Consider the following 17,435-nt stretch of genomic DNA (forward strand, 5'->3'; position numbering starts at 1 on the left):
TTGGCTTTTTTACTGCAAGCAGTGGCACCATGATGTTCGTTTGTTACCACATACATTGGCACCATGGTGGTACTTTTGTAACAACAAGTTGTGGCACCATTGTGGTGCCTTTGTTACCACATACATTGGCACCATGGTGGTACTTTTGTAACAACAAGTTGTGGCACCATTGTGGTGCCTTTGTTACCACATACAGTGACACCATTGTGATGTGATTGCTACAAAAAGCAATGGCACCATAGTGGTGCCTAAACAATACTTCAAATTCAGCATATTTTGATGCACATTTATATTATCTGTATTCTAGAGTTCATTTTTTGTGTTATTCAGATATCCCACAAAAGACTGGCAGTCAGCTGGTGAATTTGAAACACGGGATGAGCGAGCTGTGCAGAACTTCACCATTAATAAACTACAGGACTACTATGCCAAATATGTCAGAGTTGAGATCACAGAACACTTTGGTCACGAGCATTTTTGTCCCCTTACAATATTCAGGTAAAGATCCCTTCTCTGTGCTTGGTCAGTGATTTAGTACTGGCCAAAATTTCTAGAAACATCTTAGCACAATCGTAACAGGAATAGGCTGAGCTCACTGTCTTCATTTGTTATATGTTGTGTAATGTTATATGTTGTGTAATGTTATATGTTGTTGTTATATGTTGTGTAATGTTATATGTTGTGTAATGTTATATGTTGTGTAATGTTATATGTTGTGTAATGTTATATGTTGTGTAATGTTTACATTCACAATAGTTTTTAGGCTTTAAATGGAAATTATTTTGATTATCATGATAAACTTATATTTAGCTCAACTGGCCAAAGGCCAGAAGAGCATAGTGTGATGGCATTAAAACTTTATACTTTCAAAGATTGCAGGCACTTAATTAATCAAGTAAGGTTACTCTTTTTGCACATAATGCGAAGTATGGCCCTTTATTTTTGTATTTAGAAATTCTGGTAAAGGTTTTACATGTAACTGCATTTAAGTCAATAGATCAGCAAATATTTATTTAGATAGGCAGTTTCAACAATCCAAGCCTTTTATTTAATTAAGTAAGATTACTATTTTTTCCATATAATGTTAATGTTTTAAATTTTACTTAGAAATTCTGATTTATGTTTTGCATGTAAGTGTGCATATGTCAGCAACTACTTGGAAGTAATGCATTGAAACTTATACAAGGGCTTTGGACCTACTTAATTATTCAAGTAAGATAACTCAGTCTTGCATATTTTATAAATTTTGCCCCTTCATTATTCACGTGAGTCTCCAAATTTTTGCAATCCTTAGACATAAAAGTGGCTAGATAGTAATCACGCTGTCTCTTTGAAGGCCTTGTTTGCATGGACATGGTCATAACAAACAGTTGAAAGTACCTTGAAATTAATATAAATAAGTTTGGAAAGAAATTTCAAAAGGGTTAAAAATCCTTTATTCTTCTTTTTGCATTAATCCCTCGTACTCAAACAGACCCGCGCTATTTTTCAGGATTGACAATTTTCAGCTATTAGACCCAGTATGTATATCATGTTATTTGTTTCTTACTGCAGAATATAATATATGTTAACTTTACATACATGTAATTAAGACTACAATTGAGCAAACTTTTACCCCAGGGTGCTTGGTGTTTCCGTTGATTATGATGATGAGGTTCTTCACCATGGCAACACAGATGACGATGACAATGATGACGATCCTGATGAATCTGAGGGTCAGAACGGGGGTGAAACCAAGAACCTCTTTGAAAGTGCTAAAGGTTAAGACAGGGGCTTATATTTCTTTGTTATGTTCTGGTATTAAATTGATGTTAGATAGTGAGAATTTGATATTCATGTAATGACAAAAGTAAGGACAGGGGTCATGTACTGTTATCTGATATCAAAGGTACGCAATAGATTTGATCATATTTTATGCTTCACTAAGCATTGTTAACTCTGTCTGAAAACAGCATAAGAGTGGAGTTTGGTGTTTTTATCTCTCTATTTTGAAAAATCTTGTATGTTCAATACACATCGTACAGAAAAATGCAGCGAAACTACACTCTATGGAAATATCGAATTGATGAATGCTACATTGGAAAGTTGTTGTTCTTTTTAGACACTGTGTTGGGTATTGTCAAGAAAGTTCTGAATGTGGAGCAACATGAAGAGGATTCCAAAAGTAAGTGGAAAAAGCTTATTGAAAGATAGAAGTAAAATTGTCCATGTGTTTTCCTGCGAATCTTATTGGCTGATAGAAGTAAATAATACCATACATGTGTTTTCCTGCGAAGCTTATTGACTGATAGAAGTAAAAAATACCATACATGTGTTTTCCTGCGAAGCTTATTGACTGATAGAAGTAAATAATACCATACATGTGTTTTCCTGCGAAGCTTATTGACTGATAGAAGTAAATAATACCATACATGTGTTTTCCTGCGAAAGCTTATTGACTGATAGAAGTAAATAATACCATACATGTGTTTTCCTGCGAAGCTTATTGACTGATAGAAGTAAATAATACCATACATGTGTTTTCCTGCGAATCTTATTGACTGATAGAAGTAAATAATACCATACATGTGTTTTCCTGCGAAGCTTATTGACTGATAGAAGTAAATAATACCATACATGTGTTTTCCTGCGACAGCTTATTGGCTGATAGAAGTAAATAATACCATACATGTGTTTTCCTGCGAAGCTTATTGACTGATAGAAGTAAAAAATACCATACATGTGTTTTCCTGCGAAGCTTATTGACTGATAGAAGTAAATAATACCATACATGTGTTTTCCTGCGAAGCTTATTGACTGATAGAAGTAAATAATACCATACATGTGTTTTCCTGCGAATCTTATTGACTGATAGAAGTAAATAATACCATACATGTGTTTTCCTGCGAAAGCTTATTGACTGATAGAAGTAAATAATACCATACATGTGTTTTCCTGCGAAAGCTTATTGACTGATAGAAGTAAATAATACCATACATGTGTTTTCCTGCGAAGCTTATTGACTGATAGAAGTAAATAATACCATACATGTGTTTTCCTGCGAAAGCTTATTGACTGATAGAAGTAAATAATACCATACATGTGTTTTCCTGCGAAGCTTATTGACTGATAGAAGTAAATAATACCATACATGTGTTTTCCTGCGAATCTTATTGACTGATAGAAGTAAATAATACCATACATGTGTTTTCCTGCGAATCTTATTGACTGATAGAAGTAAATAATACCATACATGTGTTTTCCTGCGAAAGCTTATTGACTGATAGAAGTAAATAATACCATACATGTGTTTTCCTGCGAAAGCTTATTGACTGATAGAAGTAAATAATACCATACATGTGTTTTCCTGCGAAGCCTATTGACTGATAGAAGTAAATAATACCATACATGTGTTTTCCTGCGAAAGCTTATTGACTGATAGAAGTAAATAATACCATACATGTGTTTTCCTGCGAAGCTTATTGACTGATAGAAGTAAATAATACCATACATGTGTTTTCCTGCGAATCTTATTGACTGATAGAAGTAAATAATACCATACATGTGTTTTCCTGCGAAAGCTTATTGACTGATAGAAGTAAATAATACCATACATGTGTTTTCCTGCGAAGCTTATTGACTGATAGAAGTAAAAAATACCATACATGTGTTTTCCTGCGAAAGCTTATTGATTGATAGAAGTAAATAATACCATACATGTGTTTTCCTGCGAAAGCTTATTGACTGATAGAAGTAAATAATACCATACATGTGTTTTCCTGCGAAGCTTATTGACTGATAGAAGTAAAAAATACCATACATGTGTTTTCCTGCGAAAGCTTATTGACTGATAGAAGTAAATAATACCATACATGTGTTTTCCTGCGAAAGCTTATTGACTGATAGAAGTAAATAATACCATACATGTGTTTTCCTGCGAAACTTATTAAATAATACCATACATGTGTTTTCCTGCGACAGCTTATTGACTGATAGAAGTAAATAATACCATACATGTGTTTTCCTGCGAAAGCTTATTGACTGATAGAAGTTCATTATTAATATATGATTAAAGATATCATATATTTCTTAATTTCTCCATTTAAGATGTGACTGGGACTAACTTGGCAGACCCATTGTCAGGTGGTCAGCAGAATATATCTACTTCAACGCCTCCTGCGGAAACTACAACACTGCCCTGCCCTCCTGATGCTAAAATGTAATTTTTTTTTTCTAGAAAAATAATATTTTTTATAGGGAATGATTATAACTACCTAAAAATGGGTTTTTTATGTCAAAAACTATGAAAGAAATCATTCAGTTGCATACATTCAATTATTATCCTAGGTATTCACCTAAAAAAAATGATGTCAAACTATTAAATTTTTGAAAATTTTGTGTGATTTTTTTTGTTTGAATTTTAAATTCCATAAACTTGTTTATTTTTTGATCATGCTATTTAACACAGTTGATCAGAAAAAACGCAAAATAAAGCAGCTTCAAGACTTGTTTAAAAATGAATGTAATGTGGTATGTTGTATAAATGTTGTATAATTTCAGTCCTGGTGAATTGCCTGTAACTCCACCCACTCCAGGAGACTTGGAAACACAACTCCCACAACCCCCTGAACCAGGTAAGGAACCGATGCAATTTGTCAGTCATACACCATGTAAGAGAAAAAGGAATGCACAGTTGTTTCATCTTATGTTTATTTTGCATTTACATCCTGTGTTTTCCCAACCTGACTCAAATGTAAACCTGGTAGGTAATGTGCACCTGATGCAGGGCTTGATGCCAAGAAGCCCCAAACACAGCACTCTACTAACTTAGCTAACTGGGCAGCTGGCTCTAAATCCATGCACACTTAAATGAAAGTACCGATTTATTGATAGAATATCAGACTATATATCCATATGTAGTCTACAATCACCAAGTCATATAGTGATCAGATCTATATTTAACATGCAAGAACTATAAAAGGCATTCCACAAACATTGCCGGGCCAGTATTCATAAAATATCTTAAGTCTTTCCTAACTGAAGTCATTTTCAGTATCTCGCTCATTCTATGATATCATAACTTAATAATATCTGACCTATTTCATTTACATTGATGTTATTTGAAACACATATTAATGTTAAAAACTTCTCTATTTTTATTTTATTGGACTATGAACATTTAAGGAAATTGACTTAAGTTAAGAAGCTACTTAAGATGTTTTGTGAATGCAACCTTACAGATTTCCACACCAGTCACAGTTTCTACTCAAATGCAATATATGAAATATCCTTAAATTTCACCTTTGAATTAAAAAAGAATAGTTCTAAACTAATTTCATACTTTTTTCATCATTTAATCTTTTTAATACCTTATACTCAGACTGTTTAAAATTTCTATCACCAAAGTGCTATTTGCTTTGTTTTATGCAGGCAAGGCAAACTTGGTTCGAAAACTTGATGAAGATGAGCAGATTGAGACCTCCACATTAATCCCGCTGGACACGTTACCAGGGAAACCTCTTAAACATCATCTTCAAAAGTGTATGGAAACCAGTGACAAGTTTGCTACAAAGTTATCCACTACTTCCTCATTTTTTAATTCTAGTCTGTGTCGTTTTGCTTTCATAGTGTTCCAGACTAGTCCAGCCATCAAAGATGAGGAAAATATCAAAGTAAAGCCATTGAATATGAGTTCTAGTCAGTGTGAAAATGGAAGTCCAAAAACAGAGACAAAGAAACAGTCATCTTTGTCGGAAACTACGAAAATATCCAGTTCACAATCAACTGTAATATCTGTATCTTCTAAGGTGAAAGATATTAGAGAAACAGAATCCGTGCCAACAGCAACATCAATGGAATCATCAAAAAGTGAAACAAAAGAAACAACACAATCAAAAGTGGTTGAAATTGAACCAACGAAGATTTCAGACAATTTACCTCAGTCTGGGACTACAAAACTCTCTTCTTCTACAAGTACAACTGATAAAAATGGCCATATTGATCAGACAGGAAGTAGCTCTGAACAGGTTCATATTGACCCCAGTCCGACCTCTGTTGCCATAGAAACAGGGAGTAGAGTGGACCAGTCTATTGGTGCCACTCCTTCTCTACCTCCAAGCTGGGCACCAGAGACAAAGGATGTTGGTAAAGAGACGGTGTCAACTGATGGGAACCAACCACATGTTGATACATCAGCTACAGGAAACTCTGTAAGCTTTATTTTTGAGTTATTAACAATGTTGCAATGGACAATTTAAGAAAAGTGATTGCATGCTTACCGCGGTATCTTTTTTTGTTGTTGTTTTGAATGTGAGTTTACCAACTGTTATTAAAAAATCTTGTTTGTTAATTGCACCATAAATAACACATTAATGTGTATATTGAAGTATTATCATTTGAATTTTCTTTAAATTTTAAAAGTACGGTTGTTTGAATCTAAACACTGATACTTCTGCAGGTTAACGATTGTTTAGATTCTTTAGGTAAATTCTGATTAATTTAAATGACAAGTGTTTGTTTATAAATGCTTTTTTTACAGTACCAGCCTGACACAATGACTGTGGGTATAGACGTCCAGGAAGCATTGACTGACATCAAAGCTTCTACTGTTGTCATGACAACCAGTGACATCACCAAGCCAGCTGAGGTTGCCGTGGAAAATGGGGACATGGATGACATCGTAGATGATATCCGGCATGAGGAGACTAGCCAGCAACCCAACACTATTGTTATTGATGATAAGGTATATTGGCGTTTAACTAATACGTGCAGTCAAATACCTTTTATATATGTTTGATTTTCTGGACTTTAAATAGGGAAAGGTATAAATGACCTTGAAAATTATTTTTGAATGAAGCTGTCAACGTGTTCTGAAAAACAGCGGAAACAATAAAAAAAATTACAGCTTAATGCGATAATAATGGTAATTTCCAATCAAGTTTTTGATGTTATAATGTTATCAATTTGTCTTTAATTCATTTCAAACTTTAAAGCATGCATCTGCTTCAGAATCATTTGTCAAATTATCAAAACTTTTTTAGATTGATGTATCTTCTTAGAAAAAAACAATGTACTTGAAGTGTTCGATTTTTGTGCCCTCCATAGCATAAATTGACGAATGATTTACTGTCCATAAAATGAACGATTTTCGGCCTAAAATTGATAAGATCATGAATTTGTACTTTGACAGATGTTATCACATTAACCAAATATGTTTCATACGATATTTTAACTTACTAAAACAAAAACTCTCCAAGATAATAGTAAACAGCCTTACAGGCGTTCTGATTTGTGACCTTAGCCAGTAGGCTTTCCAAATTAAACTTAAATAACCTGAGAAGACAAGGACTGGAAATTGTTGAGGCTACCATTTGTAATCACCACATCATTTTCAATACTTATTAATCTACAATTATGACATTGTTTTAATGGTTGTGCTAGACAAGGGTAAACGCCTTAGCCTGGTTGACAATGTGGATATTGTAATCCTTCTTCTATTCTCCAGCAGCAGGCAGGAGTGAGCCATTATGCGGCTATCACCAACATATTATTCATAAATCTTAAATATCATTGTGAAAACTAATAAAACTTTATATTAAGAGTTGTTATAGACTGGGGTATGCATCCAGGACATGGCAATATTGACCTTGTGAGTCGTTCTCATGGCCAGTAGCAAAAAAGAGAATCCCCAGTCTACGAATAACTTCTTTTATATTTCAGGTTGTTATAGACAAGGGTACGCGCCCAAGCCGCGGTGACAATCTTGACATTGTGAGGGTACCCATAGTGTCCAGCAGTAAGCGGGAGTCGGCCATTATGAGGCTGAGTAACCGCATCAAGGTCCTTGAGCAGAACGTTTCACTAAGCAGCAGGTAAGAGTGTCTTTGGGATGCATCCTAATTTTAAGTTTCTTTGTTCCTGTCAAAAGTTATTTGAAGGTATTGTTACAGTCATGTTTTGTTATCTGTGTGTCATTGTGTGTCATAACTTAAAACCATAACAAGAAACTTGTTCACTCATGTTCACAGAGACCATCTGCATGTGTGGGGCAAATTATATACCTCTGGCTTATATAAGTTATACTCCTTCATCAACTTGAACAAAATACTAGATGAGAGTTGATTGTTTTGGACACTATCATTCATCTGGACTATGTCAACCTTTCGACTGAAGGAAGTTATATACCTTGACTTAGGGGCCAATCATTATGCCTCAACCCCCTTCTGCCCCCACCACCCTCCCAATCTTTGAGTGAGGGCATAAACATAGCCCACAAAGCATGAAATCTAGTGTTGTTAGTATGTCCTAAAATATATCAGCCAGAGTGATAAAATGTTGGCAGCATGTGAAGTTTTGAACAAGGGGCTTGCCTCACCAAATGAGTGCAGAGTTAAGACTCTTGACATCATTAAAAGAAGCCTATAGCGCATGTATCATATCTTGTGTGTATGTTAAAAGCATATAAGTCAGAGTCAAAATACTTTACAGGAATATAAACCAGCATGTGAAGATGTGAAATATTTTGTGTGTCTTCGCCCAATAAGTGCAGAGTTACGGCCCTAAATTTGTGAAAATAAGATAGATAGTGCAGCAATTTTGTGTTACGCAAATCTCAAAAAGTAAGAGATTCAGAGTAATGGAACTTTACATGAGTTTTAACCAGCATGTGATGTTGTGCACTTGTGGTATAGCGTGTGGCTGCCTCTGGTAAAAGTAGAGTTTTGGCCCCTGACTTAGCTGACAATTGCATATGAAGCATGCCATTTTGTGTCGCGCTTTTTTCAATAAGTATATGAGTCAGAGTCAAGAAACTTGAGAGGAATGTTAACCAGGATGTAAAGTTGTGCATGTGGGGTTTAGTTTGTGGCTGTGCCCAGCATCTGAGTATGGCCCTTTCATAATTCGATAATGGGGAAATATCAGTTTTCAAATGAAAACAATACTTCTTAAAAGTTTTTAAAATACCTTCTATAACATTTTTTGAAGCTCATCTTAGCAATGTAACATGCACAAACACTTGAAACAATTAATGTTATAAAAACATTTCACAATCTGGTCAATAACTGATAAATATCGTTGTGTTTCATTTATAAGATTTCTGGAGGAGTTGAGTCGGAGATACAAGAAGCAATCAGAAGACATGATGAAGATGTTGAACAAAACCATGGCCCGACTCACCAACTTGACCATAGAAAACGATGTCAAGGTAGGAATGTTTGATAGGATTTTAACTTTAAGAATTGTGGAATGGAGCTTCACCCAGTTTTTTTGGTACATGAATGTAGCAGCCTTCTTCCCTCATGTCCTTTGCCTTTCAAAGAATAAAATACTTAACACTGTGAAATCTTTCTTGTACATGTATATTGTATTGTTTAAAATGATAAGAAATTATTTATCGATAGATATGTTTAAACTGCACTTGAAGACACAAAATTACTTCATTATCTGTTTACACTTTCAGAATAAAATACATGAGGATGAAATGTTGGTGATGGAGAGAAGACTGGAAAACCTGACAGGGGTTATCACCAGTCTGAATCAGAACTTTGACAGGCTTAACAAACAGGTAAATATTTTAATTTGTTTAATAAGATATGTCAGTCATTTTAAACCTTGTGGTTCTAAAGAGTGCTCTGGGAGTTACCCGTAAAGTAACGAGCAGAGTATATACGATAAATGTTCTATCGATATTTTAATTGAAGCACGGTTAAAGCCAAAACAGGGTTACACCTAGAAATTTACAATCTTGTACCTTATGATCTTCATTATAACGCGTCCAAGGCCTCAAAATTTCTTTAAACAATCGTATTTCTCTAATCTGACTTGTTTTAGCTCAAATTTTCTAGTACCTGAATGTGTTTTGCTATTTTGATTGAATCTGAGTAATTTTACCAGAAAATGAAGTCCTATTCTTAACATCTATAGTGTTACAAGGTTTCAAAATCTGTTTTACAGGTTACTGACAGGCAGATGATTTGGACAACAATAGAAATCATGGTCATCGTCTCCATGCTGATATTTTTCCATCTAAGACGTCAACAACCAGCTTCCCTTCCACCAGAAGTGAAATCCCTCATAGAAAACATGCCTTCCAAGCCTGGTGCTAACCCTTTAGTGAGAAGGAACTCAATATCAGGGCCTGTAACCCCATCAAAGAAGATTGTAGATACTCTTCAGACAGGAGGTGCTTTGCAGAGGTTTTGCAGTGAAACAGCTTTAGGTGTGCATGATTTGTCTCCCTTTGTCAGTCTTTGTTATCTCATCTGTGTTTCAAAATTCAGGTATTGTAAATGCCTTGGTGTCATCATCCTTGTGAAAATCATGCAAAATTTTTGGCATTGGCCATAACTTTAGCAAAGCTAATAACTTTGACCCTTATGTTATGCCCCCTTTTCCCCTTGAAAAAACAATTGGCCCGTCTTACACAAAATTGAAAAAGGATTAGGTATTGTTAAAGCCATATGGTGCTGTTGCCAACAGTGATGTTGGAGTTAAATAATTGTGGGGATCTTGCAAACACTTAGTCTCTGTCATTAGTAAAAAAAAAATATGACCATAGACAAGTTAAAGTGACACCTTTATTCAAAATCAACACATACACATGTAAAACAAACATACATTTTGAATGATACATCCCCAACTACCTACTAAAAATGCATTTATGGAAAATATTCATTATTATTAACAATATTATAATTGTGTATTTAATAGCTGAAAACGCAAATTTTTTAAATGATAAGTGAATGTTTAAAGATTAACTGTGATCTACTATGGTCTCATAAGGTAGCTATACCGTGTTTTCTGCACATTTCTCTTGAATTAAATCGGAATTCTTCATAAACATCATTGTTTTCAACATTGGTTTATCTTTTTGGTGTATTAAAACAATTGTATTAAATGTGTTAATTCTTTTTCGGGAGTAATAGTGCATCTTTAAGCATGTCCCGTCACCATTGGTAAAAAAGTCTTGAATTATAGCCCCTGACCAACAAAGAAAAAGCTTGATAAGAGTTAGCATTCAGTTGTTTTGGAAACTAAGACCTTGTCTATTTCTCCTGTAATGGAATGTCTGGTGCCATGAATATATGTCTGATGTTCACTGTATGCATATTAACTTGTGCAAAAAGTCTTCCTGATCTTGTCTTGCCATCTGAAGTGTGGGCTGACAGCGCATGTGAATGTCTGTATGAATGGTGAACATCTACTCAAATTGTTTTTTGCTATTAAGTTGAAGTGAACTGTGATCTAAACAAATGCAATGTATATGGTTCTTATTTGGAACTAAATCTTTACATTTTGTCCAGGGCTAGCACACACGACTGTACAAACAAGACCATTAGGTTGTTAAGGTCATCATTGTTTTTGTTCTGCTTTGAAAGTGTAATGAATACACGTTTGATCCGCAATATTTCAAACAACATTGTTTGTACAGCATGGCGCGTGGGAAAACTTAAAGTAAAGTCTGTTTCTTTCCTCTAGATTTGCTCAATGATTTTGAAACATTTTGCAATGCAGCTTTCTGAAGACATTTTTAAAACAAAACTGAATTTAATCCTAAGAAACCAATTTATTAAGAAATTCAAAGTAATGTTAAATGAGACTGTTAAGGTATTGCTATTTCTAAGCAAAATTAATTAAATGGACATCATTCATTACTCAACATAATATGATAAACATACATTTGTATAGTCTGCCCAATATTACATGAATCTTGGGAAAAAGGGTTGCTTAATGATAGGATAAATAAGTCTGTAGTACGCTTCTTATGTTTTCATCATAAGAGTCTCCCCATTTGCAGTCATAGACTAAACTGATTAGTGTTTTGTAAACACTGGGTGCAATGTAGCACGTTACAATATTTGTTTTTGTTTTGTTTTCAGCTTCATCATACGATACAAATGATGGCATAGGAGTAAACCCAAAACAGGTTAGAACATACAATTTAAAATTGTCCCATAGATAAGTGTTGTATTTTATGTCTGCCTCTCACCCAATTGTAAGACTTACCCTAAGATTATGTGTTACACCATTCTTGGCATTACTGCGTTTCAATGATAATATCGTCAGGACATTTATCACATAGATTTTGCCCGTAACGTTACGGGTGTACCAGAGCACTCTCAAGCAGCGTAAGGTTTACGACAAAGTTATTGAAATGGGGCCCTGGACCACATTCACATAATGGACACTAGGGTCTATATTCAATAGCTTTAGAGGGGCAGCAGTGATTCTTTTGTGGATTTTACAGTCTAGTCAGAACACTCAACTTCTGATCTGAAAATTAAGTTTAATCTAAGGTGGTTATGGAATACACCCTAAGGTCTTCACTACAGAGAAAACAAATGAAAAGTAATTTTTATCAGATTTATCTGTCGTCGCACTTTGATTAAAAAAAGCTATTATTGATCATTCGATTTTGTTAAATTAGATTCTATGTTAGTTTTTGCATAATATTACAGGTTGTAGATGGATTTAAAAAGAAGAAGAAAAAGAAGCACAAAGGATCAGACCCTAAGTTGTTCTACAGTTACGGAGGACAACCACCAGGGGAATTGATTCCAGAATCTACACCAGAAATGGTTCAAACCAAATCTGAACCGGGTAGAACCAGTTCTTTTGCATCTATATTTAGAAACTGGGGGTCAAGTGGCACCAGCAAACCCAGGAGTGGGTCATTAGGAACGGATGACCGAATAGGTTTGTGGAGTTATGATACACATAGATATTAACTTGTATGATATGAGAAAAAAAGAAGACTTTAGTAACAATTTTTTTCTAACTGTTTGAAAAAATGTGTCCAGCATTTGTAAACCTACTTGATTGTGGAACTGTTTTACACTTTCTCCTAATATGTGTGGTAGAGAACCACATTACTTTTTTAATAAATGTGAGGACAAAAATCACACTGCAATAATTGTAATAAGATGTAAGCAAACTCCTTTACCTTATGCTATCTTTTAATTTCACTTAACTCTTGCAGGCTGTAATACTGATCGACTGAGGAGTGCATCAGCAATTGAACCCAAAGAAAATAAAGGGACCAAAAGTAAAAATCCACAATTAAATGTTGGACTTAAAGGTAGTGCAAGTTCATCATGTAGATTAGGCAATAGGAATGACAATGAGTTTGTGATTGATGATAGAAAACCGCCCAAAGGACATAGACGGCAGAAGTCCTTACCAAAACAGCATTACTCAAGCATCATCGAGACCGTGGGGAATCAAACATTCGCTCCAATTTCAAATGGTTCTCAGAGTGTGTCTTCAGAATGCAATCCTGTAAGTAAGAAGGCACCAAAGAAGGGTGATTTAAAAAAGTCTGCAAGCATGCCGTCTGAATCGGCTAAAAGTAGAAAAGAACCGAGTAAAAGTGCTTCTGGTCAGATGGTGAATGGTTACCACCACAATGGATTTGAGGAATTTGATAATAACATACAAAATAGTCACACTCGAACGGCTTTTGGGAAAAGTCATTCCTATACATCTTGTGTTGATAGAGGACATTTGAAGGACTTCGGTGTCAGAGAAAATGATTCAGTTTGTACACCAACTAAATATAGTGTGGATGGATTTGTTAATGGTTACCATGGTGATGATTATGATGGCGATGTGTTTAAATCGTCCGGTTCATTCGAAAGTTGCTCTCCAAGAGTTGATTTGATCAAAGGTGACAGCGACAGTCCTTCAGAGAATAAGAGATCCTGGAAGAACATGTTCCTGTTCTGATAATGATCAAGTGAAAATGATAATATAAAACATTAAATGTCAGACAGCCAGTAGGTTTTTGCCAGTATCTACAAATTTAAGCATTAGCGTGCTTTCGATTTACATGTACATATGTACAAATGTGCTTTATGATTATATCTTTATTTCTATTTCAAATTGTGCTATTTTACATGATTGACAAATACCAGTTTAGGCTGAAAGGTATCCATCTGTATTATATAGTGCTGGGGCATATATAGGCATTATGTTCTTTTAGTCAACAGGTGCATTTAAGCTTAGCACACTTACCTGTACTTGTTTTGTCCTACCTTTCTGTCATCACATAGTTCCATATATGTATTTGTGTTCTGTTTATTTCAAACTTGAGCAGCATAGAGCGGTGCAATATGTTTTTTGGGGGATTTATCTATCTGTAAACATGTATCCTGTATCAGCATATCACTAGTTAATATTATTTAATCCACAATAATTGTGTTGTGTAAATATGGGAATATTTTCCACAGATTTGAAGTTAAATGTATGTATTTCATGGAATTCAAACACCGTTTTTCATTGTTTAACGTCGTAGGATAGATTCAGAATATTTTTTTCATTTCATAGTTTTTAAGAAAAAAATTATTGGTGAATATAAAAAGTAATAAAAACTCATTTTAATAGCATTTAAATGGTTTTGAATTCCTTTTTGTGATATATGTAATGAATTCCCTTCGCTGTACAATAATTATCATTGATATCTTTAACCATAGAACTCTTATTGTAAGACTTAACACAGAATATGTGTCAGAAAATGAATATAAGTTTTGTTAAATTTTACTACTGTTTGCAAATAAAGTTAGCAAAGCGTACTGCTCATTAATTAAGGCATGATCATAATTCCTTTTTGTAACGAAGAGACGGTCAATTTGTGCTGCCCCAAAAGCGATTTTGGATAATAAGTTTCCGGAACTGCTGATGATGTCAGTCAGTTTTTTGATGTATGAAGTCAGTTGACAATGTTGCACTTTTTTTTCGAAATTCGCTCAGTGTATTTAAATGGAGCAAAAGCCATGATCATTCAGTGTTCCAAAACCTTGAAATGCTAGGGTAAGCTAACTTTGTTTGCATACTGTAGTAATTCTCTTAAAAAAAGTTCTTGATATAAATGTTTCAGTGTTGCGTTTTGTTTATGGTTGTTTATGTGTTCTTTTTTAATGTTTGGTTTAACAAATGAAATTTAAAAAATCAGTTCTTTGACATTGTTTTGCGCTGTAAACTATTTGATTTTTTTTCTTATGAGATTATATTGAAACTGTCCTTAGCTTGTTTTGATGTTCTAATGGCTTCCCTTAGTCAGTTCATTTCTATTGTTTGTTAGTTTCGTGTTATCATGAATGACATGAAATATGTGCTAATGTTATGATACAGGCCGTTCTTTATAAAACATCTCAAGTCATTTCCTAACTTAAGTCATTTTCTTAAGTTGAGTACATTTAGCTAAATTATCATATGATAAAATTGCTTCATAAGATGAGAAATACTTAATTTCACTTTGATTGAAACTAAATACTTCAATATAAAAAAGACACTTATACTTTTATTTTAATTTGACTACGAAAATATTACTAAATTGAACTAAGTGACTAAAGATGATTTACGACTACTGGCCGAAGTTGATATTTTTTATTTCAATTCAACGTCAGCCAGTTTTGAAGATGGGCATTGACCATGCACTTTCCACAAAGTTTTTTTTTTCCTCAAGATTTTGTACAACGAAATGTATCTTGCCATCTTGATGGGGTGGGAACGGAACAGGAGGAGATTGGGGAAAAGCAGTTTTTTATGGCTCTATTGTTAATTGATTTTTTTATTTGTTTATAAGACATTTTACAGTGAGATTCGTGATGTAGAATATTTGTGTATGGTTATAAAAAAATCCTTCTTTAATTTCAATTTTTGCCTTCATATAAGAACATGTTTACTGTTCTCATAAAGTACATCTCAACACATACACGCACTTCATGTGTATGCTGGCTCTATATTTCTGTCATTTCTATATACTCTTACCGGTGTATATTTATTTTTTGTCTTTTTATTTCATGAAAGTCCAATTACTATGACCTGAAAATGGTGTTATTTCATTATATGGCGATTAAATTAATTGCTAGATTTTCATCCTCGTTCGCCCCATTTTTTTTGCAGCCCCTTAAATTTTATTGACTCCAGTAAAAATTACCAACTAGGGTCTGTTTTTGTGTAGCAGTTCGATACTGTTTGGGAACAGCATTTATTCATACTGGTGTCAATGTATAATATTCACATGTAAAAAAGGAGAATTGTTATGATCATGTTTCCGGTTCATCTAGAAACATATGGTCCCTTATACAATAAGAAAATAGCATGAACACATATTCAATGGAGGGACTGTCACATAAGAAAAATAAAATGTCTCCCAATCCCACATTTAAAAAGACAAATTGGATGAAAATCTAGCAATGAATTCATATTGGCCTACTGGCCATGCCGTTATGGTGGTTTTCCTTATTAAGGTGCTGTTCGCTATGTTTTCCTCATATTCTGTTTATGATCTTTTCATATTTTCATTACAGTGCAATTCCTTTCTACAGGTCACACTGTACATCAACATTTTCTTTGTGCTTTGTAATTTAATATAAGGTGATAATTATCTACAGTATTTTAGGTCATATTGACCTGCAGCAATTCTAAAAGTAATCTTAAGTAAGTTTAATATTATGTGCACATGTCTTTAAAACCATACAAGTGTATTTTTACATGTACATGAATATATAAGCATAGATGTAAGATACATGTGTATCAATATGGTTGAATAGGGTCACATGTTATTACTATTTCCAGTGTTGTATTTACCAAAAGACAATGTTAAAAGCTTAGGTACCAAAATTATTCATCATTTTGATTATTTGATTTTTTTTGGCTTTTGCTTTGATTTCCAATACCATCCTCGCCTTTACTAATTTGGGTTGTTGTTATCTGTGTACAAAGGCTAAGGTAAATTGCTTACTTGAACGTAATGAGATGTATTTATTTGAAGTAATTGTTACCTGTTAAATAAATAAGCAAATAAGTATTAACACTTGTGTTCTTAATCCTCGACCTGTTATTGGGATACATAATAAAGTGTGCCACGTTGACACAGGCCTGCTGTAACCGGACATTCTACAAATATAACTGGTACAGCGGCCTTATTCAAGCCAGAAGACATTACCAAGGTCTATTTTAATGGCACTTATACGCTACCCTAATCAATTGCAATGGTTCTTAGACCCCACCCAAGTCCGGTCGAATATTCTAAGATCCTACCAAAGTCAGGTTTAAAGACGTTACCCAGGTTATGTTGAATGGTTCAAAGACACTACCCAAGTCTGGTTGAATGGTTCAAAGACACTAACCAGGTGATGTTGAATGGTTCAAAGATACTAACCAGGTTATGTTGAATGGTTCAAAGACACTACCCAAGTCTGGTTGAATGGTTCAAAGACACTAACCAGGTGATGTTGAATGGTTCAAAGACACTAACCAGGTGATGTTGAATGGTTCAAAGACACTACCCAGGTCATGCTGAATGGTTCAAAGACGCTACCCAGGTCATCTTGAATGGTTCAAAGACACTAACCAGGTGATGTTAAATGGTTCAAAGACACTACCCAGGTCATGTTGAATGGTTCAAAGACACTAACCAGGTCATGTTGAATGGTTCAAAGACGCTACCCAGG

At 34.3% G+C, this 17,435-nt stretch overlaps 1 protein-coding gene across 4 annotated transcripts in view; it reads left to right on the top strand.

Moving 5' to 3' along the window:
- Nucleotides 1-16,793, top strand: part of LOC128224181 (SUN domain-containing ossification factor-like) — a 35,548-nt gene extending 18,755 nt beyond the window's left edge. For 3 of the 4 annotated variants that reach the window (XM_052933928.1, XM_052933930.1, XM_052933929.1), the window contains 14 exons: nt 331-498; nt 1,621-1,760; nt 2,102-2,164; nt 4,087-4,198; nt 4,540-4,613; nt 5,410-6,188; nt 6,518-6,721; nt 7,699-7,850; nt 9,073-9,184; nt 9,440-9,544; nt 9,934-10,198; nt 11,859-11,905; nt 12,438-12,675; nt 12,959-16,793. In XM_052933928.1, coding sequence (XP_052789888.1) covers nt 331-498; nt 1,621-1,760; nt 2,102-2,164; nt 4,087-4,198; nt 4,540-4,613; nt 5,410-6,188; nt 6,518-6,721; nt 7,699-7,850; nt 9,073-9,184; nt 9,440-9,544; nt 9,934-10,198; nt 11,859-11,905; nt 12,438-12,675; nt 12,959-13,704 — 3,205 coding nt within the window. In that variant the 3' untranslated portion in view covers nt 13,705-16,793. The remainder of the gene's footprint in view (nt 1-330; nt 499-1,620; nt 1,761-2,101; nt 2,165-4,086; nt 4,199-4,539; nt 4,614-5,409; nt 6,189-6,517; nt 6,722-7,698; nt 7,851-9,072; nt 9,185-9,439; nt 9,545-9,933; nt 10,199-11,858; nt 11,906-12,437; nt 12,676-12,958) is intronic. The other variant, XM_052933932.1, reaches the window with a different exon arrangement.
- Nucleotides 16,794-17,435: the final 642 nt, after the last annotated feature.

The sequence above is a fragment of the Mya arenaria genome, chromosome 17, assembly GCF_026914265.1.
Source record: "Mya arenaria isolate MELC-2E11 chromosome 17, ASM2691426v1".
NCBI classification, from domain to species: Eukaryota; Metazoa; Mollusca; class Bivalvia; order Myida; family Myidae; genus Mya; species Mya arenaria.